We start from the raw sequence: 27,219 nt of genomic DNA, 5'->3' as shown, positions 1-27,219 counted from the left end.
ACTATGTATTTTCACCTCTCCCTGTTGTTCAAAGGGCACCATTTTTTGCTGGCAAAGTTTAAGGGACAAAAGCCAGAATATCTGCCAAGTAATACATTCAAAAGAACATTGGTTCTCATAAGTGTCAGTTCAATTGCTCTGAAAAGCTTGACAAGGAATTGCTCGTACATTAGCCTTCTGCTCACCCTGACCCAAAAAGAATTTGTTGTTCATAGTCTTCACCTACTGTAAAACAAGCATACTTCAGCATCTGAAAGTATGAAAAAGGTTTACTGTCTTCTGTGTAATACAAAGATAGTGAGATGTTTATTTTCAACATACTGTAGCTTCACCAAAATGATGCCATCTGCCACTTCTCATTACTATCACAGGGACTACCATTCATTTGAGGAGTAGCAATAGTAGTAGTAAGTCAAATTCAGTGATGACAAAGAGTATTATTTTCAACCTTGCCACTGTTTTTGTCAGATATGCTTTTTTTCCAAAGTTTTTGTACCTTCTCAGGATCAACCAAACAAGAGCAAGGGCCATGGGGTTTCTGCCTTACTACTTTGTGACAAGGAATAGGAGACCTTTATCGCCTGGGCCCTAAGCAGGGAAGCCTGTGAAAGGGGCCTGAGAGTCAGTCATTACCTTAGAAACATGGGCTGCATTAGAGATTCATAACAGTGTGCCATCTCTGCACCTTTCATCTCTACCAGGGCCAGCTCCATTAGGATCTTTTATCTTTGTGCTGATGGCTGCTTTTGATAATGGGGCTGCCGAGAAATCCCAAAAAGTAAAGACTCAACTCTGACACTATTGGCCCTCCCTTTCTTCAAGTAGAGTAGTACATCTGAGTACAGTAGAAGATATATACACTCTTACTTGCAGTCTTAAATCCAGATTTGCTAGATTTCTTTTATTACACATTTTCCTTGAGAAGTTGATATCCATTATTGAAGTTTAGTTAATGGTTTGTGGTTACACCAAACCATAGCTGTTGTTGTCCCTCTCATGTCCCACCACCTTTGACACTGTAGTCTGATTGTGGTGTTGATGATGCAGCCAAAAATAATATATTTTACATTTCCTTTTTATATGCATGCTATCAATCAGTGTGTATCTGCTACCCACATGACTGGTAAAGTTTTGTAAGGTTAAGGTTTAGTAAAATATTGGCATTCTTCCTGCTGATGCCTCCATGAAAATGCATTAACGATATCCCATGCAAAGCCTCATTGGAAACTTTGCTTTTGGGCACACAAACACAACTGCATAATGGTATAGTAATTCATGCAAGCCAATGTTTTTCAAATGTTACAGTAATTATGAAAAATATTCTTACTTTTCCCCTACATAGCCACAGCAGAGCAAATCTCATTTCCAAGGCAAAGCGGAGAAGGAACACACTGAATAATCATTGTGTTTAATGCTCTGGTCATAATCCCAGGTTTTATGATGGTTTTCTAATGATTTTCTAATGATGTTAAATATTAGTAGAGAGTACAGCCATAATTTGAACACAGCGGCCGTTTTTTCAATGCTCTATCAGCACACCCGATTGCAACTACAATGAATATTGCACTGGGAATGAGATTTAAGAGCCATCCCTTTTGGTGTTTTATTTTGCCATCTCTCCATCTGCCATAAATCCTCATTGCTGTGCTCTTGAAGCCTCCGCCCTTGCCTGCCTTCCCCAGGTGGGAATACAATTAGGTGCAGGGGCCATTTCATTCAGTGCCACTGTCTGTCCACCGCAGTCATTCGTAAAAAACGCTGGAGCTGTCCCAGTGGAGAAAACAGTGGACTCCTGGGAAATATAAAAAACAAGGAAAGAAGAGGGAGCAAAACAGAGAAGAAAATAGTGGGGAGATGAGCACAAAGACGGGAAAAAATCTCCAGAATTGCTGTCAGAGGAGATACAAGCTTGGCCTCTGATGAGTGACAATATTGAGCAAAATATGTATTGGAGACAAAGGCTTTGTCTCCTTCCTGTGCCTTTTCAATGAATTACACCTCTCCACCCCCTACCCCCAGCTTTTTAATTAAATGGCTGCAGCTCCATCTCTCTATCCGTAGCTCCCCATTACAGAGGCTAGATAAGGGATTGCTATCTGTAGCATGTTAAGAAAGGCTGCTGGGCAGCCAAGCCTCATGAAATTTGTCACAAGATCTCATTTTCCTCATTGCCAGACGTGATGCTTATAATTGATGTGGAGGCAGCAGTAATTTATTGGCCGTCCGCAATTATCATCCCCTTCTAGCAGGGGGATGTGACTGCAATTTATAAGTGTGTGTGTGTGTGTGTGTGTGTGTGTTGTTGGTGTGTCTGGGGTTGGGGGTGTGACATTGTATCGTATAAATTAACGGAAAAACATGTTTCTCCTTATCCCATGGTAAGTGTGTATGTGTATGTCTGTGCCACTTAAGAATGCAAATTAATGACAGGCTCCATATCATAAACAATATGGGGCCTGTAATGCAGCCATGCTCAGTTGAGGTGTCGAGGCTGTCAGTGAGCCAGCTGGAATTTCACACACAGCCGGGGGGGTGGAAGGACAACCAGAAGCCTGGGAGGTGAGGGGGGGTCAGAGAGGGCGAGCCAGAGGGGCAGAGGGGGCTGGTGCCACAACCCTTTGTCCACAGCTCCTCCTTATGTCTTTAGGGTTTGTTTTCACATAGTAAAAACAATGACAATGGAGGTAGATTGTTAATAATGTGGCCGTCTGAATATTGAGACTGTCAGACTTAATGCAGTCAGTCATTTACTAGTGTATTTTAATCAAAAAATATTTTCCCTTCTTAACTTTTCACTGGCATATTCAGAAAATTAATGTCCAGGGGCCATTTGCCACTATGATACTAGTGACAAAGTGAACTGAAGTAATAGTGGGTAATAGAAAGCTTCTCCCTGTGTAATACACACCTGAAATGGCTAATGATTTCAAGACACCTCAGTCAAAAATAATACATTTTCACATTGCCAAAATGATCTGCAAAGACATTGCATTAATAAAATCTGCATTCATTAACCTAGTAACATCATTAATGGTATCAATGCAGCACTTCAGCTCAAAAATGAGGCAATTCATGGCTTCTTTGTACTATATGGTTAATGTGAGCTCACCAGGCTGAGGACAGTGTGCTACAGTCAGTGTTGTCCACACAATAGTAATGGTGGTTGGGGTTTTCGTTGTGTGGGTCTATCTGTTTCCCTTCATGCTCAATGCACGTTATTATAGAATAACAATAGAAAATACTAAATTCTCTAAAAATACAAAAATACAAATGCTTTTTTTCAAGGCCTCATAATTGTCTATTATTTGCTAGACAAATAGATATTAACACTTGTGAAATAAAGATAATTCAGATTCTCCGTTTTAGCTTCACAAATGCACACAACTACTAATGTAATTTAGGGGGAAAGTCTCAGGTTCTTGCAGTGTTAAGCACTCTTATATGCCCTGCTCTGTAGAGGAATCGCAGGTTTAGTGGTGCACAGATTTTCCTGTTGCACAGCGGTGAGCTCCATGGTCAGAGTGGATTGCTGTCATGCCATGGTGGGGAAGAGAATTAGGAAGATGAGGGCTGTCACCAGCAGTCACTCTGAGCATGCTCCCTTTGTCTGGGGAAATGGAACCTGTTTGTTTTGTCTACCTGCACGCCTGTTGTGTGCAGTTGCCAAATTAGACTTTCAAATCAAGAAGCCAGTGGGAGACCAAGACTCTAGTTTTCTCCTTCCCTTTAATAATCATCCCTGTTTACTCTTCAGGGAGTCATCTTTATATTTTTTTTCTTAAATGCGCCCTCTAAGCAGGGAGAGTGTCTTTAATAAAGCAAGCAGGCAGAGCGCCATTCCAACATGTGAATTGCACAGGAGAGAATTGAGAGATGGAAGCAATAGAGGAACACCGGAGGAGGGGTGAGTGGGGGCTGATGCCGCTGCACCCTTCATGCTATTATCTTTATGGCATAGCAAAACATGCTTCAGGCAATCAGCATGAAATTGTTAATTGCTCAGCCCACTTGTGCGTTGCTCAGGGGACAGGGGCCTTCAGGAGGTCCTGCATCGAGCGAGTAAGGGGTGTCCAACTAACTGCCTGCACGTCTAGTCTCTCACACGACACATAACACCATCCAACAAACATGTTGTAACCTCTCACTCTCAGTGACCTTCACAGAATCACCAGAGGCATGTTCCACATAGTGTATTTAAGAATTAATTGTAGCTATAATGGAATATGCTCTTGTTAAACAAATAATGTTCACAGTGGAGTGGGCATAGACTTAGCTTAGATTGTCACAATGATGTTTAATAAAAGGTTGGACAAAAACATAGGCTTTAATATGAGAACCAAGGGTTCTGTGTGTCCAATCATGATCATGCAAAAAACAGGCATTTTTTGCATAGGCTTCTTTGTCCCTGGGGATGTTCTTCACAGAGGGCAATATTGGCTCCAACATGATTCCACACAAACAAACAAACGCACCTTCCCAAATCCCACCCCTGTTCCATGTACTTCTCTCACCTCTTAAGAAGTGGCTCCAGGTGGCTCAGAAGAGGATATGTAAGACATCTTTTCAAAACGAACACCACCCCTCCCGTTACATGCTCAGTCAGAACATAATGCCCCTCCTCCTTGGCTATCAGTTTTGTTCCTGTTGGAAGAGAGAGAGAAAGAGCAAGGTTACACAGGGCATCATATTAATGGGGCCTGTCATGCGCGTTGATCGTCTTAGGCGTGGGGGAGGATGAGCGCTCAAAAGGTGTTGTCTTCAAATAGGATTTCTGCAAGTGAGACATCCTCGTTGGGTGATATCCCCCTCAGAGCAGCCACTTTCTTATAGAATGATCTGTTATTAAGCAAATGAAGTGCTGCGGGCCCAACGGTAAATCCCTCCACTTTGTCATGGTGTGCTCTCAGTTATCACACCCTGCTCCCTCATTCATTCCTGATGTTCTACCCATTTCACCATGTTATACCAGGGCACACCAGCCTTGTATTTGAAGTCAGTCGCCCCTTTGGCGCATGCGTGACACAAGGAGGATTCCAAATTGTAATTAATAACTCCTGAACTTTTAAAGAAAAGGGCCAAAGTGCAGTTAGAATATCAAGCTACAGTTGTAACAGCATGTGTTTCAGAGCAGTTGAACTTTCTTTTTCCAGGTAGTGTATGGCTTGTATGTTGCACCTCCTGTGTGTAATTTCAGCTCCTGTAATCCCTTGGACTACTCTCACTAGTGGCCAATCAGAGGAATCTTTTGCTACGACCATCTAACATCAGCTCAATCAGTCTACTGTGCAACGACCTCAATGTAAGGAACAATTAGGAAATCTCTTAATAAAGTTTGGTTTGATGTGGGTCTTTCGTCTCAGCCATCCAGATACATGATAGTGGAGAAAGAAGGGGCGATTGGAAAGGGGTAGGGTAGACAGGGGGAATGGCAACTGCTAGACAGGAATTGATTGCATTAATTGATATGCCAATATGTAAGCTTGTTACATCCACCATTGCTTAGGATGATGGCTAACAGGTCCTGCTGATCAATGGAACCAATAAAGGCTTCATCCATTAATGAGCAATGTGGTAATTAATGTTATCCCTAAACCAATTACCTCAGGCAGTGCATCTACAGCAAATAGTCCGACCAGGTTATCTCTTTTATACTCTTAGCAATTTTCTCATGCTGCCTCTTTACTGCTCTGTGAGTTACCATGGCTGTAAGAAATCCATGTATCATTCGTTCTTTTCATAATCAATAGGGTATCCAAAAATCGGAAAATTAATAAACAATTTGTTACTTCGTTATTCATTTATGAATCCATCACAAAAAACAAATAAAATATTTTTGATTTTATGCTCAAGTCAAAAATAGGAAATTAAAAAGCGCACCACGGACCGAATATTTAATGTGTCCGGTTTGTGTAACCAGGTAGTTGCTGACTTCTTTGTGTCTTGCACTTGATAAACTTGCAGCAGATACACTTGGGTGATGGCGGTACCTCATTTAATCTAATGAATATGAGCTTGAACATAAACATAAGTGGGGGGGTTTTCAATAAAGTATTTTGGAAAATAAGAAATGAGGCTCAGTCAGCACACAGTCTAACTCACTGTATGCGTGTACAGGAACAGGGACAGGAATGGGAACGCTTCAGAACTTGCCTGAGGATCCTCCGGTTTTTACGATTTCTTCAGTATCAAAGTAATTCACTGATAGTTGTCAGTACATCCAATGGTACACAGCAAAAAATTAACTGTTAGGTAATTCGGCAAGCTTCATTTTCCAAAATGTAAACAAATATAAAACGGGGCTCACGTTGCAGCCCACAGTCTAACTCACTGTATCCATGGGAACAATATGCTTTCTGTTTCTTGTAAAAGTTTATCTGTTCACACAAGTGAAGACTTTTAACATGAAATTAGGTAGCACCGTCGCCCAAGTGTATTTGCTGCAAAGTTAGGCAAGTGCAACACACAAAGAAGTCAGTAACTTCCTGGTCACACAAATCAAACACATTAGGTATCAAAATCAAATTTGGTACTTGGCACGTTTAGTCATTTCCTATTTTTGACTTGAGCATAAAATCGAAGAACGAAAAACAAGCCGTTAGTAATTTTTTTATGTTGGATTCGCAAATAAATAGATAAATAAAACGACATAACGAATCGATTCATCATTTTCCGATTTTGGATTCCCAATTGAATATGAAAAGAACAAATGATACACGGTTTGTAAGTCTGCACTCTGGCCCAGTCTATTCACACATAGAAAATCCCCATAGAAAAAAATCATAGTGAAGTGATTGCACAGGTTATCAAACAAATTGAAAATACATTTTGAAAATAGTCATATTTAAAATTGTACTGAAATGACACTACATCATTTGTTGCCTCGGCCTTGAAGTTATACTAACTAAAGTAGTCATAGATTCATTTTCTAATGTAATCCAAGTCATCTTGTTCCTTTATGTGGGGATTCAAGCTTGTAGAGCTGAAACTTTATTGTTTTTGTAAGGATCCTTCTTCTTTCTCTCAGTCTCCTAAATCTCCATCTCCTCCTTCCTCTTCTTCTCTGAATCTGTCTGTACTGCAGATGCAGAGTTACAGAATTAGGGTGAGGTTTCAAATGTCCCTGACAAAAAATTAAACCATAGCACAGATGACAAACATGTTTGTCAGCCAGTAACTCCAGAACCATGTAATTATTACACCTCTAATTATACATGTGACGTGCAGTGTAATTTATGTGGTGAAGAATATGTCCATAGCCACAAAAGCCTGATTGTCTTGACAGTTGCAACAACAAGGAGTCAGAGCCAAGTAACAAACCACAGCCCTCTCTGATAGACACACTGTCTGTACATAAATAATAGCAGGCTCATAAATCAATACTATTGTTTTTATAATTTAAAGTTAAGAATTGTCTTACCTGGAATTCATTACCTCATTCATTGCTCAACATGTTAATTCATCTCATCTTCATATAATGTAAATAAAACAGGTTTTCTGCATATTAGTGTACGGTTATTGTTAAGGTACAAAAGAGAAAGTCTAGTGTGACAACTGGTGCTATATTGTAAGTCTGATTTTGGAAACAATATGGTGTTAAGTAAATGACAGTCATGCTGCTTGTTGGGCCCTACCCTCCATGCCTTCTTCTACCCATTTACAGTAAATGCTTTTCATTCACTGAGCATTACATGAGGGCTGCAGTTGGTTTCAATTAATTATGGAAGCTTGTCTGAAAAATGTGTTTGTTTAGTCTTGGCACAAGCATCACTTAAATGTGTTAATTTTGAACTTGTATGGGAGAGCTTTAAATCAAATAAGGTAATGGAAAAGTAAAATTTTATACTTTAAGTATTCCTACCTAAACAGACTTAAAATAAGAAACAGAACTAAGTGTGAGATGATGACTTATTAGTTGGGACAAGCCCTTTAGACCAATATCCAGTTTATGCAATGGGTGTTGTAGAGGTGCAGAAAGGCCCATCTGTCTCTCTGCCTATTATCCGAAGCCTTAATCGGGACTTACAGCAGGGCAGGCTAAATAAACAGTAAGTAAGTTGTCTTGGGTAGAGGAACGTCAATGCCTGCAACTTGCTCAAGCCTTTGCTCTGAATGGTTCTGTATTGACCCCCGAGAATTCCCTAATTGAAAATTAATATTGAATCAATGCCGCGGGCCATTTGCATATTGATTATAAACATCCAGGAAGGCACCAAGTATGTCCTGGATCAATAGGGCCCTTCTGCAGCAGGCCGAGTGCACTACATCACATGGCAGCTGCCTGCTCCTGAGGTTAATGACTGCTGCTTGTTAAGGAGCTCTTGTCAGGTAGAATCCAGCCGCAGGGTCTTTCTGCCAAAGCTGGCTGCAGGTGAACTGTGGAGGGTGGAAAAGGAGGAACAGATGGAGTGGATGAAGGGGAAATATGGGATTCGGGCAACCCCTTATGTTTTAAGTGACGTAGAGTCCAAGTTTATCTCTGCATTAGGTGTGTAAGCAACTTGTAAGCATCATTGTTGCTCTTTATTGATCTGAGTTTATACCCTCTTTTTGTACTCTGTTATTTATATTTTTTTGGCCTTGGCACCCTAGCATTGAACCCTGACCACTCCATAACACAGACCATAAAATACTACAACCATGTGTGTACTGTATATGTGTGTGTGTGTATAAGAGAGGATAAGGAAGGGAGGCTGATTAAAGATAACGCCAACCATTTCCAGCCCCTGAAGGGAAAGAAAACAATATTAGGTAGATCAAAAAGGCCCTTTTTAATTTGAAATGAAACTTTCACAGCATCACAAGACAGAGGAGAATAAGAATCCTCTACTTTAAGGCACCAATTAAGATTCAACACATACATTCCTCTCCCAAACCCCCCATAATAGTTTCCACATGTTGAAGAGATGTAAGAGGTGGAAGCAGGAGAGAAGGGATGGCAGTGGAGACAATGGAGTGAAAAGGTTAGATGCAGATAGAGGGAAATGAAGAAAGAGAGCTCCATCAAACCACTGTAACTGGTAACCCGAGCACAGAATCTCACAGGTGCCTGACTGGCTGGTTTAGTGGCAATGTTAAAGCCTGGTTAAACTAATGGGGCTCTCTAAAACTGGATGATTCTCTGAACCCACAGGAGACAGCAGACATGGTGTGAAGCACATGTGAGAGCAGCTTATCCTCCAGTCTGTGAAAGGCAAGGTCTTGAATTAATGCCTCTGTGCAGACTGTGTCCATTCTCCCCTCACCACTGCCCCCACCCCAACACACACCCTACACTGGGAGCTAGGGTCTGGGAGCCGGGAATAGAGTGCCAGGCCCAGAGAACCAGGCTGCATCTGATTGCTTCATTACAGGCCCTTTCATTGACTTGGTTGCACTAAACTGATGAACTGAGGCAGTGGACAAGAGCACATAATAGGAAGAAATGAATTCTTATCACAGCCTTCTCAGGAGGCCACTAGTCCTGGCTGGAGCCAACAGAGGCCATGGCTGAATGGAGAGGAGGGGGCTGTATCTGGGCCCATGCATGAGCCAGAAGCAGGATCTAGATTGAGGACATGATGGAGCTTTAGGATGTTGGATCAGTACACAGGGGAGGAACCATGAATCCACAGAGAGCCATATTATTGTAGGCAGCTTGTTTTACTGATTAGTTTGGTGATTAGTGTTTGCGTTCTCCTGGTAACTGACACCCACGGCATAACATTTTTTCAATTGTTTATTCCAGCAGTCCTCAAGAGGCAGACCTCTGCTAGTTAGAGTCCCTGCTTCAGGCCCCAGAGCAGCACCCAAACACCAACCACTGAGATGAATAATTAATTTTGTACCTTATTGGGTTTTCACCCCTAACTCGCCAACCTCTGGCTAATGAGTGAGAAGAGTCTTCTGCAGCAAGGACAATAACGACCATTATAAAAACAACAGCAACACTAACAACCACAGTCATGCATACAATAGAAACGCGAGATGTGGTATATAGCACAGCACCAATTTAGCAGTAGGTTTGGTCTCCATAGGGCAGGGGCTGTTAGTCCCTGACCATGCAGGGCTAGAGAGGCTAGGGACTCCACAACTCTGACTGACCTGCTCATTTCCATGCCTATATGCACAGTCAGCACTAAACTGAGGAGGAGGCGGGTACAAAAACCCTGTGTTTTATTAATGCTACAAATGTGATCCTAAGGCCAATAACATAACAGTTTCCTGTAAAAATAAATGCTGAATTATGTGATATAATGTACATAAATTAAAAATCTATTTAGTGGAGTCTGCTGATGGGCCGATCAGGTACCCCACCTACCTGCCAGTGCGCTCTCCCCTCTTCCTCCCTGCTGCCATCAAATCTTTCCCCTCCCCCTCCTGCTCATACCTGTTCACTTGGCACAAAATGGATGCTGCAAAGCCATTTAATTGGCCTCCACTTCAGAATCCAAGGGCATTTGAAATGTCTCTTTAATATTATCTCTTCCCCTACAGAGCTGTTCTTGACAGTGTTTGGGAAGAATGTACTTTGTTGTAAATGGTTGTCTTGTAGCCTGTGGACATCAGACAGTCACGGTGCTCATCCTAAAGGTCTTTTGGCCTCAGTGATTGCTACTGGGGTGTCGTGGGTTTTCTTTTTTCTTTTTTTTAGCTTGGGGTAAATGTTACAAGAACAGTATCAGGCATACTAGTCATTTTGGTCATTTTAGAACAGCTGGCCCATGTTTTAGCCACATCATCAGTTCCATTTTTTTTTCGTGCTCTCCCTCTCCTGTGGCTGAGCCAAAGATAACTGAGTAGCAGTGTTTGACTGTAATCACTCTAAGTCTCTTTCTCTGGAGAGCAGCACAGCGGGCAGCGCAGTTCCACCCCTCTAGGAGCTTTCAGCCCACTTTCACATTATTATGACATGTTTATGAAGAATCAGACAAAACCAAGTTTGCTTACATATGTATAATGCACAAGCATGCACCTTTTAAATTGTATAGCTTTGTTATTTTGATAGATCTGTCTAATAATCAACAGTAATCAAACTGTGGTTAGAAAGAAAATTTGACCCACTCTGAGAGGGTAGGCTCAACTGAACAAGTGGTAGAACCAGTCATTTGAATAAACTTTACAACAAAAACGGCATTTTTAAATCTCAGGTGAAATTGAAAGCCTAAAGCAATTTGGAATACTGCTTGGGCTCAGATTAATACAGGCTGGATATACCACTGAGATTAGAAGGATAACTAGTTTAAATGATGGTTGAGTTGGTCCATTGCTTCCCATCATCTGGCTCTGAGTCTATTTTGTAATTAAGGCTGTAAGGTGTGTGCTTAATCAAATAAATAAATGATGCTGCCAGAATTATGTGATAATAAATTAATACATTGCAAGAAGTGAATAAAGGAGCAGCTAATTGCATGAGATGAGTCTTTTTCATTAGTCTTTTGAGAGGAAATTTCATTATATGCATCACAAGCCATACTGCCAGATGAAATCCAGTTTTAAAAGTATGCAAATAAGTATTATGTTAGGGAAACCATAACACTGCATTTGAATAGACATCTAGTTGTGATTTTGTTATCTAGTTTTGATATAGTTTTCATTTAACCTCTCTTCACTCCAAAGAGTGACAAGTAGAAGTCACAAGAAAAAGAGCACAACACTAAGTCTTTAAAGAGAAATACCTCATAACCCAGGGAAAGGCGCTGGCCTGGGCTGGTAGTCTCTGTGTCTTTGAGGGTTTCAGTGGCATTTAGTGTCAGCCTTTTTGGGAAATATAAAAATATATGACTCTTTGAGTAAATGTTTTTTTAGATTTCAGTTTGGATTGAGACATAACCTCACTCAAATATTGACATATCTTCCTTGATAATAACATATGGATACATCAGAGGTTTATAAACTAGCAATATAAGTGATCTGTGCTACTATTTTTGCTCACAACTTAAATAATATTAAGGATTTTTTCACATACGTACAATACACCTTGCAGTATTGATATTCAGTTTTGTTCGCTTTCTCCATACCTATTTTTGCTAGCAAAACATAAACTTGGTTAAATGCATCTCCAATAATTGCACTGCAAAGTTGTTTGATTATTTTCTACATAATTACAGTGGGAAACAACCTGCCTATTAAGCCTTTAATGGCAGTAATACAGAAAGCAATTACCATTACTTTGCTGCTCACACTGAAAATAAAGATTTCTCTAAATTAAAAGGATCCTCTGACTATTGCTAAGGCTAATTGTATGGGGTCTTGTACAGACATCTGGTTGTACATCATTTGTAAGGGCTAAATGCTGATCAGTTAGGAAGGCCTTTACAAGCTGTGTCCTAAGTGTGTGTTTTTGGGACTGCTCTGCTGCCAGGGAGTCTCATAGCTCTTGAATTATTTATCTATCAGGCTGCTGGATGGTCGTCACAGCGACCTAGGTCCCGTAGTGGTTGTCTGGCGACATCTCCCTCCAACAGTAGCCATTAGCAGATGGGGGTAAGGGTGTTAATGAGCAGGATACAGTGTGCGTGGGACCAGAGTTTTCTAACCCTCCAACCCTTCCTCGCATATAGACCCTCCATGCTGTATAAAGACGCACAAAAGATTTACAAAGATCTGAGTGCCAAACTTTTTAATTAGGGAAGAAATTAGGTTAGAAAAAGAAAAAGATTGAAAAAGAATGATAGAAACAACCACCCGTTTTCCTATTAAGGAGAAATGTCAAGCGCGCAGTGGTGAAGCAATAGTCTGTGTGCATCCCTTTGTTGTCCTCCCTGACATTGAAGGCTAATTTTTCATGGTTATTTGAACTGGAAAATGAAAGAGAGGTTTGCGATTATTTCCTATAAATGACAACACAATCGCATTACGCTTCAGTACAAACACAGAGAGGATATTGCCTTTTCATATTTCATGTGAAAGTAATGGATGGGCTATGCAAAGAGGAACAGAAAGAAAGACAAATGGTGAAAGAAAGCTCCCTGTGTTTGATTTGTATTAGAAACTGAATGGATAGAGGTAGCAAGAGTTTTTTCTTTTTTTCAATAAGTGGTAGCACTCTCATGGATGTTTTAAAGTGCCTGTGCAGTGTAATCATTGGATTTCTTTAGCAATTAGCTATGAGCAACCAGCCGGGGTGGTTGTTAGAAGAAAAGTTGCCCAGTGTATCCACTTGCAGTCTCGACTAGAAAAATATATATCCATAGTAAGGTCGCCACACACACTGTCTCCATGTATGTCTGTACAGCTGTATGATGTAATAAATAAAAATAAGTGTAATAAATAAAAAAGATCAAACACCAGCCCACCATCCTCCACCTCTCCTCTCAACTATCCTGGAACATCTGAACTTAGCTGGCCGTTAGATTTTTGAAAGCAAACACACATCAATGATACCCTATATTTTATATTTTAAATAAAATTGATTAGCAAAATTGGTATTCATAACCTTGTCGGATTCTGTTTTATCTGGGCATACGCTTTCATAAACAAACAGCCGGTTAGGCCCTGGGCTGTGGATGGAGACAGGGAGGCAGGATGACCATCAAGGAGGATGGCAAACCAGGCATGCTGAGAAATGTGTTTGTGTACTTTAAGTTTACAAAGATTGAAGGACTGGCAGGAAAGCCTCTGCTGGCAGGATTCATGTAAATAGGACCCATGTGGGAGCTGTGAGCCAGACTCCTAACACGCGCCAAGGTAGACGCTACATACGTCGAACCATGGCAACATTGATTTTCTGAGCTAATACCTCCACAGAACAGTCCACAGGCAGATGGATGCACTACAAAGATATGCAAATGGTGCATTCAATAAATCGACAGGCAGAGATCTTTTTCAGACAGTCTACTGTACTGGTCTGCAGTGCCTAAAAGGAGAGATAAACAGATAAGTATCTGTTAATGGACACACACGTACACAAGTGTGCACACAAACATGCAAGCACCTGCCTGTTACCTGGGAAAACTGAGATCGATAATAGAATTTCATGTTAAGCAGAACCGCTTCAGAAAAGCACATCAAATAAATGCTGGGGCTATCCAGCATTAGTTTTTAGAATGAATGTGCTGTTTTTAATGTGGCATACTATATTTTTCATTTTAAAGGTTTTCTTCAAGAAAGCTTTTTGCACTATATCTTGTGTATAATAACAAAACAAACTGTGGGTACAGTCATATTCAGTGCACTTATTAGTCAGATATGAAACAAAAGCTGCTGGGTGTATGTCATATATAATAGATGTGGGCTGTCTTGTTAAGCCCAGTAGGCTGTATGTGGCTGTGTCTCTGTGGAGAAAGGCTCTGAAGCTTGCTGTACCTGGTAATTAAAGAGAGTTTGTGGCAAAAGGCAAACATCAGGAGAGATGAGCTATGAACAAAAGAGCTGTGACAGTTTCAGGTTATGTGATTTTTGTGTCCCTTTTTTGCCAAATGAAAAATCAATACATTTTCTGGGTTATACATATTCAGAGTGTCCACCATGCTTCCGCCCTGATGGAGAGAGGGGCGGGGGACTGGGGGCTGGAGTGGGGGGAGTCGCATGTTCGTCTGTCATAACTGTACCATCGCATTTTCCAACCCACTGGTGAATATTTCAGAGTTGATGTGATTGCCCTTCATGACAGCGGTGGTGCTTTTTTTTTTCCTCTCTTTTTTTCACCCCTTTAGCCACCCCCACACTCTGTCAACCCATCCCAATTCTGTTTGGTCCCTTTGAATAGCTGCAAATAGGTAAAGGCATTGTGGAAAAAGAAAAAGATGCATTAATAAAAGGAGGTTGATTTAAGAGGAGGCAGCAGTGGAAGACGACAAGCATAAATGCATGACGGAGGAGGGCCGAGAGGCAGAGTGACTCTTTGTGCAGGATAATGTCCCTCAGGCAGAGTAGATGGAAGAGCACTGCCCAGTGATGTTTTTGCCCCCTATCCAGGCTTTTAGCCCACCATCCTAGCAGGGAAAAGTACAGTCTGCATCTTCCATTGTGGACATAATATGTGTTAGTGAGTGGCCATCATCTTGGACATGTAAGGAAGTCACAGTTTGGGTGTGTGTGTGTGTGTGTGTGTGTGTGTGTGTCAGCTGGGGCAGAGGAGTGAGCAGTCCCTGAATGTTCACTCCCTGTGTAGCCACATTAACCTAGATCCTCCTCTCTTTCATCACTCAAGTAAAACACAAAGAGAAAAGAACTAGAGCAGCACTCACTTTATCCACGTTATTTGTAATGTATCTAAACATGCCATTACCACGAGAAGTATTTCTAATTAGTATCATTTCCCACGAGATAACACTTTAGGGAAAGTATTTAATACATTACATGGTTCTCAAAGACAGTTCCTAACTTTCTAAGTATCAAGAGCACAAAAAAGCAGTTAAATTAGCCATATTTAGTGTGTTTAAATATATTTTTTTCCATTAAAGAATACAATTGAAAAACATGACTTCTATGTGTGACTCTTTGTGACCTGACTGCACTGAGCGTCCTTTAAAATGGCCAGTGACTTTGAAAGGCAAGGGGGATCAAATTAAGTGTTGGAAGACCTATGGGGCTGGTTTGATGAGCAGGCACCAATGGGAGAGCAGTGGAGCGGTGGAGGAGGGGTTGCTGCGATATTGTTCTAAGGCAGTGTGAGCTATCACTGCTGTTTGTGATTAACTTGCCGTTTAAAGTTTTTTTTTTTTAGTTATTAGCTGCCCTAACCCCTTACCCCTCCTCCATCTCCTGCACCTCCTCCTCCTCTGCTACCCCCCGCCTCCCATCCTCTCCCCTCCTGCCCTCAGCCCCATGGAGACACAAAGTATTCATTCACATTTAGATCCTGAGGTCACAGCAGGGCCAGCAGGGAGAGGCCAGCGAGTCCCCACATAGACAGGTCAGGAATCTAACACGTAACTCCGACCAGCAGCGCTGAGGTAGCTTGCTCTTCTTTACTTTCAAAATGTGAAAGTGTGTGGGAGAGAGGGAGTGAGAGCACGAGTGAGAAAAGAAGAGTACAGAGACAGATACACTTTCATTTTGTGTGTTTGTGTGTGTGGCAGGTCTACTGTTTGGTGCGTTTCTGACATTTTACTACATTGATTCTGATGTGCAATTATTTGTATTTTACTACATTTTCATTCATTTTAAATATTACTGTTTGCATTTTTGGATGTATATCATATTTAAAGTTGAAGTCCATATAAATGAATACAACTGGAATACATAAGGTTAATCAACATATACATATCAGTATGAATGTTTTGCAAGTCATTAAAAATGCATTTTTTGCACAGCATAACACTTGTCCACATTTTAACTCAGCTTTATGCTTTGTAGTGCAGTGGCCAGTATGGTTACTGATAATACTGTGTTGTGGTTTATTGGTTGTTAATAAGCAAAAGCACCTCTCGTCTCTGGCTAGATTGTGGGCATGTTTTGCTCTGTTGTGGTTTTATGAGAGGTAGCTTGTGAGGATGTAAGGAGGGAGCTTTTGTGATTGTGTGTGTCTGTCAGAGGGGGTTATGAGGGGTGGGAATGTATTCCTGTGTGTTGTGCTTTAAAAGGGGGGTCTTGCGTATGGGGCGCAGAGGTGCTGATATGAGGAGCGGACAATGCATGAAAGCCCTCAGCATGGGTCCTGTGTCTCATTGTCCCATGGTACCCTCCTGTCACTTTCATTTTGCACCCTCTAGTCCAGAGTCAGGCCAACTTTGATATAAGGAAGGGGTGCAAGGGATGATGGGGGGAGCAAAAGGGGGATTTTTAAAAGAAAAAGTAGGGGAGAAAGATAGTCTGTGAAGTGTGAAATAAGATTGCTTTTTATCCGACAGTGCAGCGTTAAAGAAAAGGAAGCTGTCCGGCCCTGGATAAAGCAGGGGAAGCACACCTCTCTGATTTACAGTGCGGTCCTGTGACACCTGGTTAAAATGATAACAACAGCCTCAATAATCATAATGAGAGTAATGAAAGCTTAGAAACACAGCTCCACACAACAGCCCAGAGAGAAGGAGAGCTCAACCCTCACTGCCAGTACTCGAGACCTGGGGGAGAGGGAGAAGCTCAGCTCAGCCCCCGCGCTGGTTCTCCAGGACTTACGAAAGCCAAGAGAAACAGACAAGACAGTGCTGTTGGCTGAGATACTGTATATGCAACAAAAAAGAGCAGACTGTCACTGCTGTTTGAGGAAGACTGGAGCCATTCTCAGGTAGGACTAGAATTCTGTACTTTAAGAAAGGCAGTTATCATCATAGCAGTGTGTTCTGCTGAGGCCGAGGATGGAGGAGGAGCCTGACCTAGTGAAAGATATCTAGAGTGACTATTATTACTTGCTGCTGCTCTTCTCTACAGTCTGGGAAGGAATACTGGAAAGTGCAGTGGTTACCATCAATTATTTATTAGGCCGTTTGTGCTTGTCAGTGTGATTAGCATTAGTGTAATCACTGCTCTTCAGGGGAAAGGAAGGCTGCTCTCTCTCATCTGAAGGTAATCTTGCCGTTTTCAGTGTCTCATCTTCACCGGACGCCTCTTGCATAGCATCTGCTTTTGTCATCTCCACATATTTCTTCCCTTTTCCCCTTCCCCGTGTGTTTCTGTCTGTTGCTGCTCGGCCCCTTCCCCCCCCCCGCACCTCATTAATGTGTGTGAGCAAGTTGCTCTCTCCCAGCTTGTATAGAGTGACACCTATGGGCCTGATTAAGCCTCTGCACTCACTGGCAAAACACAAGAGGGGAAGACTGCTAAGCGCCTGAATGGTGTGTGTGTGTGTGTGTGTGTGTGTGTGTGTGTGTGTGTGTGTGTGAGAGAGAGAGAGAGAGAGAGAGAGATGTCTGTGCGTGTCTGTCTCTGAGATGCTGGAACAGAGAGCCCATGGACTGTCCCCGCTGAGTGACTGGCAGAGCAAAGCTGATATTTATATGCTCAGAACAAATGAGTGTAATCTCTGTGTCGGCAATGGGCTTATTCAGCTTGCATGATTAGATTAATGGAACTGTTTCATATCATTGTATTAGGATGGTTAATGAAGACAATTAATTAGAAGACAACCTTCAGGCTATTGTCCTTTACATCTCTCAGATTTGGGTTAGAAGTGGCCTGCTGCCATAGCTTTGAGTGTTTCTTCTCATTTATTTTCAGTTAATCTATGGCTACAGTTTTAGTGTCTCTTCCATTTGCATCCTACTCTTAGGCCACTCATGACCTTTCATTAATTATGGTCAGCCTGGCTTTAATCATTTTGTAATACAGTTGGAGATGAGATGAGGAATAGGCAAAGCCATTTGCCACTTAAAGATGTTACGCTGCTCCTGGAATTAAATGTCTGCATTTCTGCATAAATTATGGACGGGGCTCTGTGTTGTGTGTGCTAAAAGTGTCATATACGTTGATTAAACTTCTAAGTATTGAAAACACAAGGTAGAAAAAATATAAGTGCACATGTGAGCATGTACAGTATGTGTGCAGGAAGTTGGGGGTGTGTACAGAGAAACTAAATAGCATTAGAATGTTGGCTGCCTATTAGAGTAATGTTTAAGCACAAAATGTGTATTAATGTGTAGGTGGGGAATTAGTCTCACTACAAATGTCACATAGCTAAGAAATGACGCCTTGCCCCGTTTTTTAAAGGTGAAAAAATTTACCTGGGGATTATTTTGTAATCTGAGCACCTATGCAGCTGTACAGTATCCTAATTCTCGCACAGTTGTGGAGATTTATGCAGGCAGGAGTTAGACAGGATTTTGGGACTCGGCAGGAGATCTCTGGTTTTCTGGGAATGTTTAAGATCCGCCTCACCAGCACAGGACAGGCTGCACTGGATGGAATTCATAGGCTGCCTTGGAAACATAATAGAAACATGGTTAAAAATAAAATAATAAAATGTATTCATGCGTGTGGGATCCAGGGAACACTTAAATATGCTTTTTACTAGGAGCCAGTCATCCCTTTTAAATATCTTTATTTAAACACGGGATCATTGGATCACAGGATCAGCTTTTAGCAATAATGTGTAACAACACAATCCACACACTGATCACTCTGCTCAGACAGCTGTTTCCTACAGCATTTGTATCAGCAAGCAGGAAATGGAAGATATTGCTCCTGTCCTGCCAGTAATACAAAGGTTTTTTTCCATCGACTTTGATTTTTTAAAACCAAATAACCCCATATGTATAAGCATGCTGTGTTTAGAATAATACTATTGTTATGGTAATAAACACCTCCTATGATTTTGTATTTTGTATTGTGTGTGCCTTTAACCAGCAAGACAGTTTTAAATTGCCTTAAAAATAGAAATATGTTGTACATACTGTTAAATATTTAACCTTATTTTAGTCTACAGAGAAAAAGATTTTCTTTCACATACACAGCAGATAATTAAATGTCATATTAAAAAAAATGTAATTTCCTTTTAATGTGTTTTTCATTTATAAACATGACATATTTGCATAAGACATCTCTATTTACCCTTTCAGGAGAAAAAGTGGGATGTTCCATCCATGAGTAAGACCTATCATCAGGAAAGGGACTGTGAGAATAGCCATGTGGGTCAGACATGTGTTCAAAGTGTATCTGTGATAATGACACATACCAGAGTTTGAGAACACGATGTCAACCTCTATATACAGTGTATGCAATGTTTCATAACTGACAGGATAAACAGTGAGTGTTGGGGATACTGTAACATCATAAAAGTGGTTTTGGCTGTGGGTAGTCATGTGGTGAGCTAAGATTGGATGTGTGATGACTGCAGGGCTGAATACTTGAACAGGATATTTCAGTAGCTGTTGTAGCATTGTCAATATATCAATAGCTCATAGAGTAGAGACCTGAGCATGAAAGCATTTTCAAAAGAGCATTTAAGTACATTTGCTGAGAATTAGCTGACTTGTGTAATAACTGATAGGGCCTATTGACTGCGGCCTAGTTTACTGATGTCAAATCAATGCTATTGCATGCAAGTCCCACTACTTTTAAACAAACTTAACAGGCAAAGGGGATGTTCAGGGGGCACTGGAGGGAAATAAATAAGACTGATGCCCTTTTTATTATCTGTTTTTGCTATCTTTTCCTCTGTGTGTTACTTACAAATGGCGTTATCGGATATCCATTGTTTGGACTTCGATGCTCCTAAATGGCCTGATATATCGAGCTGAGGCTTTTAAGGTGGTTACAGGGGATTTCTGCCTTTGACTTGGCATAAAAATAAAATGAATTGTGGCTCTGAAAGTTTTAAATATTTATGATTTTTTGCAATAGTAGGATAGAAGAAGCGACACGAGGCTTGTATTGGTAAGTAACCTAGCAGATTGCAGCAGGGGACAGTAATGTATGTGTGTGTGTTCAAGTGTGTGAGAAAGAGAATGGGGGCTTGTCTAGTATAAGGTCTTTCTCTTGAAGGATACTGCTCACACAATTATTTTTTCATCTGCCCACTTCAAACCACATGTGTGATTTTTTACACTGTTTTATGTCCACATTAAATAGAAGAAACCATATTTGTGTCATGGTCTTAAATACATGGAGACATATAATAAATTTGCTCTCAAAAAAATATACAATGCAAATATAATAATAATAATAATTTAAATAATAATAATACAAAATATTTGCCTTCCTCTTGACCTATAATTCGACTCTGATTTTATAATTCTTGTCAAAATAAATTTCGCAGTGATGATCAGACAGCACAGGACAGAAAGCAGATTCTGCCCTCTTTGTCTGCTAGCCTTGCAACTGTGTGTCAGCATATGTAATTGTTACAAGCTCCTATAGAAAAAAACGCTGCCGTCCCTTTAAGTGCTTCCACCAATTCTGATGCCGTGGTAATTTACATATCCCGTCCTCCCTCCCCCTTCAGGAGAGCTGAGTGAGGATGTGGAGGCTGCTAGTGAGACCACCACAGACCAGGAGGACCAAACCAAAGACAGAGAAAGTGGGGGGGAGAAGGAGCTCACCAAAGGGACAGGTAAGGCCAATATTTACACCACACACATTTAGGAAATACTATTCACAGGGAACATGTGGGCCTGCACCTGAATGGTGCTGAACAACAGGCCTTTTGTCTACTTAAATTAAACATATTTGAACAAAATATTAAGAGCCTTTTTAAGCATTAAACACTCTCAAAACTCCCTAAATCCGCTTCTAGTTTTCAAAGGTTGCAGGTTTCCAGGCATTAAATCCCATCAGATAGGATAAACTGTCAATTTAGGTAATATGTTCAGGTGACATGTGACCCATGTTTTGTCTTTGCTCAATAGCTGATGTGAAAAGAGGGGCCTGTATGCGTAATTCCAGCTGAGCCATGTGTGCACACACATGTGATAATGCTGTCCCCTTCTCAACTTTGCTGCACACTCACAGGAACACAGAGAACACTTACCTGTGTTTAATGTTATCAGATCAAGATGGTTTTTATCTGTGCGCCTCTTTATTGACAGGTCTAGGTGGTGAATCCTATGCAGGGGGTTGTGCTTAGGGTGAGGGGAGGAGCTTAAACAATCTCTGGTCAAGGGCAAGCTGAATATCCTAAAAAATAAATTAAAAAAAACGTTTGAGCATTTTTGGAAGCATTTTAGGTTCTAATCTTACAAATGTTTTCAAATTATGGGATGTTTCCAGTTTCAATGGTTCAGCATTGATACATTGTCAACCCTTCATGGAAGTATGCATGTACGGATTTTCTTTTTCTCTTTGTTGGGCCAATTATGACAATCACTACACCACATGGTGAAACAGTTTTAAACATCAAATCCTAAACCTTGAGTAATGTTTGAGTTTTGGCATGACTGGGGTCTGTCTGAAAGGCCCTATATTGTTTTAACAGAGGGACTGTGACAGCACTGATGATAGTAGAAGTACACAGCCAGTTGTGGATCTATTGTTGTTGGTACTGTAGCTTGAAGAAGTAATAAGCAAGAACAGTTTTGTATTCAAGTAAACTTGTATTAAAAGTAGAACCAGTATAGGTGCTAATTTAATAACACTGATACTCTGTGTGGAGCCAGTGGTAGAAAATAGTTTTTCCATAGATTGTCAGGCGTGTGAAAGATGTTGACACTCACAGTACTTTTAACACACTGCATGTCCACCTTTCAAACTGTGCAATCTCCTCAACATGAATTAAATATGGTCTCAAATACAAGTTTAAAGCAAGAGTCTAAAACTTTAGATTTTGTTCCACATACAGTGTACGTGCCTTACTGCATCTAATTGTCTATAAAGCACTTGTTTACTGATTGTATTCAGATTTCTGAAACGTCAGTGTAAATGAAATATGGTTTCATTTTTCTTTCTTATGCACAATTTATTTTTCACGCCTGTGTTAGAAAAGCTATGTTGGCAGTTAAGACATTTCTTATTCAATAGAAGAGATTTCTGATAATAATGACACTGAACAGTAACAGGCCTGGATTGATGCTTCTCACTTGTCTAACTTCTTGTGTTACCGCAGGATGTTTTGATTTACACTAGTCAGGTTAAAAGCTGGAAAACAATTCAGACCTTTTGCATACCTAAGTTTTTTTATAAAGTGTAGCAAAAAAAAACTTCATCACAGTGTTTGAAGCCCAGCCTTTGTAAAATGTCTTTGATATTCGAACTTCTATTTTAAATGAGGCTGAGTTGTTTGTGCTCTTTGAAAGGGCGACACTCTTCTTTGATGGAAGAAATAATGATATGCATGCCTGACTGAATATGGCTAAAAGTATGTTTTAGCACATCAAAATAAAGCACTTTAAAAAGCATTAAAATGAGCTGGCCGATTAATAATTCACTCATACCTGTGGTGCACAGGAAGACGACTCCTCGCATTAGGATTCCTGCTTTTTGAAAGGCATGCAATTTGATACAAGCATATTCAGTTCCTTTCCTCCCCTCTGTCAGTCGCTAATCACCAAATAAGTGTGTTTCTGTGTTTTCACAAAGGAAATATGTGCTTGCATATGAAAAATTTACAGCTTCCCAGCAGCTTATTAGAAACGCTTAGTTAAAAATAGCATGTGCATTAGGGAACCAGGTCTGAGGTTCTGTTTGATGTCAGTGAAAAGGTGGGTAGGTAGGTTGGGGTGGTGGGTTCAAGGCTGTGTTGTCAGCAAAAGGTAGACAGCTGTAGTTTAATGGAAGGGTCCCTTTTTGTACTTCAAATGTTTTGTGATTGATGAATACAATACCCATTCAAAGCAAGTGCAGAAAACCTATCTTGTAGGAAAAAAAGCGAGGAAGACCTCACAATGCATTTGGTAAACAGAGGAGCACTTGTTTGGGCTGGTGATTGTCTGAAGATGTTTGTACAGTAGGCACACAGATGGTGTGCCTGATAGAATATGGTATATGAGCATCTTGGCCAACCTGTTATTTATCTGAAAGGTGCTCAGTCTCCTACTGTCTGAGGCTGAGCTGTTTCTAAGGTTCATCATTAGAACTACTGAAGTATTTCTTCTCATCGTTGTCATGTAGCTGTTGGAACAGAGCACAACATTGTTCCTTTACAAATGACAGTCACTGTCAGACAGACAGCATTAGCGAACACAGAAAAAAAGGCTTCCTGCTTTTTAAAGCCACTGTCAATCTTATTTTCTCTTTCGTTTTCCACGGCTCCTCAGTATTCATTAAAATCATTTAGAGGTACATCAGAAGCCTTTGTAAAATGCATATATATTCAGCATGTCATCGCTTGAAAGATGACTTCATTATTCTATTGTTTTTTATTTATCTCAAAGATAATACATATATGTACATGTTCAGGCATTCAGACATAATGTAAATGTCATATGCTCCCAACACTGTAGGTAATATGTGGTGCAGCTTTTTGTGGTCATACAGTATATTATGATTAGCATATATCCTGAGAGAGGAAAATACAAATGAACAGTAAAAGTAATTATAAGTAGAATACTAAAATCTTAATGTATTTGGGCAATGATGTGCGTGTTGGCGGTAGCTGCAATTTAATCATCTTGCATGATTAGTAATTCAAAGGGTCATTTTTAATGCAAGGTATGAAATATGTATAAATGGATAGTCATGAGCCTCTTTCCTCCCTCCTTACACCTTCTTCACCTAGCTGAGACAGCACTGGCAAAAGGGAAGAGCTTCTTTATAGGAACGGGATTCTTACCTTCATTAAAGCAGCTGGTGTATTTATGCAGCAGCTAAATGTATGGGGATGCAGCAAGGAGAAAGGCAGGGTGGCAAGTGTAGGGGTGATAGGAAGGTGAAGAGAGCAGAAAGAGGAGGAAGGAGGGGAATTGTTAATACACCTGCAGACTTGGACACAATGTGATTTGACATATTTAACATAAATGTATGGGAAAGGTTGTATTGAAAGTGGGGGGAGCTATGTAGGGAGATGGGGAAGAGGGATAGAGAAATAGTCTCTCCATTCTAGGGCTGGGGAGGTGGTAGTCCTCTGAAATCGAGCTTGATAAATAATTCTTTTCATACCTCTTTCCTTACATTCAATTTATGGGAGCTGGAGCATGGGGGGTGAATTCTGAGACCAGATCAGATAGACTTATAAGTAGACAAAAACAAACTACACTACTTACTGAAAACATGTAACATACAATGATACATATTTTGAATGTTAATGATTCTCTAACCTACTGTTTTAAAAATCTTATCTACTTTAGATAATATAATTATTTAAACATACTAACATTCTATTTTCTTGGTTAACCATGTGCACAGTCCTTCAATTTATTTGTCATTTAGCAGGTCTGTATGTAAGAGGTAAATGAAGATGTGAATCTGTGTCTTTTTGGTGATATTTTCATGCCATCTGCAAAGTTCCTAGTAATCAAACAATGCAAGCAAGATACGTAAAGCTAGTCAGAATAACAGAGAATAAGACTAGGTTTTGTTAACTTGAGCAAAAAGGAAAATTATTTTGGTATAACTACTCTATGTTTTGTGAAGTTTGGAACATTTGTATTTATAATTTATAATGTAAATTATTGTGTTTTTTAGATGCCATCATCATAGTCATGTCACAGTCTTTATTTATTCAAACATGGAATAAAATATTTAATGCACGTTTGTGTGCAGTACATCCCTTTTTAGTATCACTTTCCATGCTGGACTCTGTGTTAGCTTGGGCTTAAGTGTTAGTGTTGTTAAGGTACAAGTGTGTAGGAGTATTTTGACATAGTTTTGTGGAGCCCCAATTAAAGGTGACATTCAGCTTCCAATTTAGCATTTGATAAGCTGCTGCACACTGTTTTTACACTGCCTGTGTAAAAAATAGTATATATTATGGTATTTTCCTACTTCATATTGCCTGAAAACATTGCTTTTACCTCCTACATATTGGGCTTGATATAAATAAAATCAAAATAGGTGAAATCTATATTTATACACAATTTAAACCTTTATGCATTTTAGACTGAACACCTACAGCAGAGGTGTTGTTTGATTACTGTGGTGAGGTTTAAAGCATGCACTGTAGACAACAATTGTAAATAGTTTGTAATGAGATAGTAACAAATTATGATATGTTAAAAATAGACATTTCCTAACAGGTGTTTTAATGTATTTACTTGACTGTACTACAATCAGATTAGTTTGCACCTCTCTCAGGATGTTAAAAACCTGTGTTGTGTTTCTCATTCTTATGAGGCTCCTACAGTAGGTTTTCACACAGACCAGCTAAAAAAATGCTCCAAACTATTTTCAGTTAAATGTTGACATTATACCTGAGAAACTGTTTAGATGAAGACTGGGCAGCTGGGTGTGCTTATACAATTCTATGTGGGTGCCTGTGTGTGTTTATGGCTCCACATCCACCTGTGTGTTTGTGTAAATGTGCTTCACACATGCACATTCAGGTGTGTTGTGTGTAGGAGAAGCAGATGCTGTGATGTACACTGTAGATGCTGCGTTTAGTCCGTATAATGAACATGATGATTAGCATCCCCTAGACTCAACACGATGGCATTGCAGTCTCCTCATTTTTTATTGTGCTCTCTATTGTGCTGTTAGTCTTATGGTGTTGCTCATTCACGAACAGACATACCAAATGTTAAGGATTGTTGTCCATATAATTAGTGCAGATATGTAGATTTAATATGAGCTGTGGTTGAAGTTGAAATTGCATGCTTATGGTTAGTTACAATCAAATTATTCAAGTTTATGTTATTGTTACTCTAAACTGGGAGACATTCACTGCAGTGGTGATTTTTTTTATTGCTTTTAAATTTAAGTAGTATGAAAAATTAGGAGACAAAGCAGTGAAAATGTTTACATATTCATATCACGTCCTTTGAGTGCTTGTCATCCCTCAAATTGTAATTCCTTTTGTCTTTGAAGATAATAGGCCATAAATTGTCCTTGTTTGTGAGCCAACTCCCTGAAAGCTCAGTGTTTATGAGTTTTACCACAGGGTGTCTAATGGCCTAGCACCAGTGCTGTGTCCTGTAAAGGTGAATGCCAAGTCATCCTGTTGTTCAGTGGCCTGAAGATTAATAACACTTCTGCTAATTAATATCTCCTCTCAATTTCTTCATCTTGATTTTGCCTAGCAATCATGTTGTTAGGCTGGATAACTCTCTGAACGCTTTGTCACTAGACAGTTTAGTGTTTTGTTCTATAAATGCAGGGTTGGACTTAATAAATAAATAATAGTAAATTATTTCATATGGAGTTTCAATATCAGGTTTTTAGTTCAAGGTTTCAGTTTTCTTGTTTTTTATTATTAATGCATAAGAATTACCTGAGAAATATAAGATGAAATGGAACACTGCCCTTTATTGCTCTGGGCTCTGACACAGGCTGTCGATTAAAAACCAGGATAGAAATGGGAAAACGAAAAGACAATATTCAGGTATTGTTAGCATAGCATTAAAAGAGAATGACTTGTAGCACTGGGGGAGTTGAATCATCTCCATATTAATGGCCAACTTGCAGAGGGAATAGAAGCTAGGATTTTCTACATTGCAAGGAGCAGAGGGTCGTCAGAAGCCCTCTACAGTGTGAAGGTGAAAGGTTTTAGGAAGTTGAGGATCAGAGGACACACTTTTCAGGAAATGTATCACTGAGGATCCTTGAGTTTCACTGTGCAGAGGAATTGTGGACTGAACTTAAGTTTAAAGTGACTGGCAGACTGTGGCTGTTCTGGGCAAAGTATCAGTAAAGTTATGCAGCCTTGCTGGCGTGGACGGACTGGATGATAGGTTATGTTTTTTACAACCAGAGGCCTGAAGCTGCCACGGCGAGACAGCAACTGTGGTAATGAGGGGGCAGAGGCTCCAGAGATGATGAGGACCCCATGTCAGTCAGCAG

The 27,219-nt window shown here is 40.2% G+C and overlaps 1 protein-coding gene across 6 annotated transcripts in view; it reads left to right on the top strand.

The window, feature by feature from the left end:
• zfhx3b (zinc finger homeobox 3b) overlaps positions 1-27,219 on the top strand; it is a 296,238-nt gene that overhangs the window by 246,956 nt on the left and 22,063 nt on the right. For 5 of the 6 annotated variants that reach the window (XM_044200100.1, XM_044200181.1, XM_044200261.1 and 2 more), the window contains one exon: positions 20,798-20,905. The exons of the other annotated variant lie outside the window; for it this stretch is intronic. In XM_044200100.1, the coding sequence (XP_044056035.1) occupies positions 20,798-20,905 (108 nt within the window). The remainder of the gene's footprint in view (positions 1-20,797; positions 20,906-27,219) is intronic. 6 annotated transcript variants of the gene reach the window in all.

This window comes from Siniperca chuatsi, linkage group LG1 (genome assembly GCF_020085105.1).
Source record: "Siniperca chuatsi isolate FFG_IHB_CAS linkage group LG1, ASM2008510v1, whole genome shotgun sequence".
Classification (NCBI taxonomy): Eukaryota; Metazoa; Chordata; class Actinopteri; order Centrarchiformes; family Sinipercidae; genus Siniperca; species Siniperca chuatsi.
The sequence above is the reverse complement of the archived record's forward strand: the minus strand, read 5'-3'. Positions and strand labels throughout refer to the sequence as shown.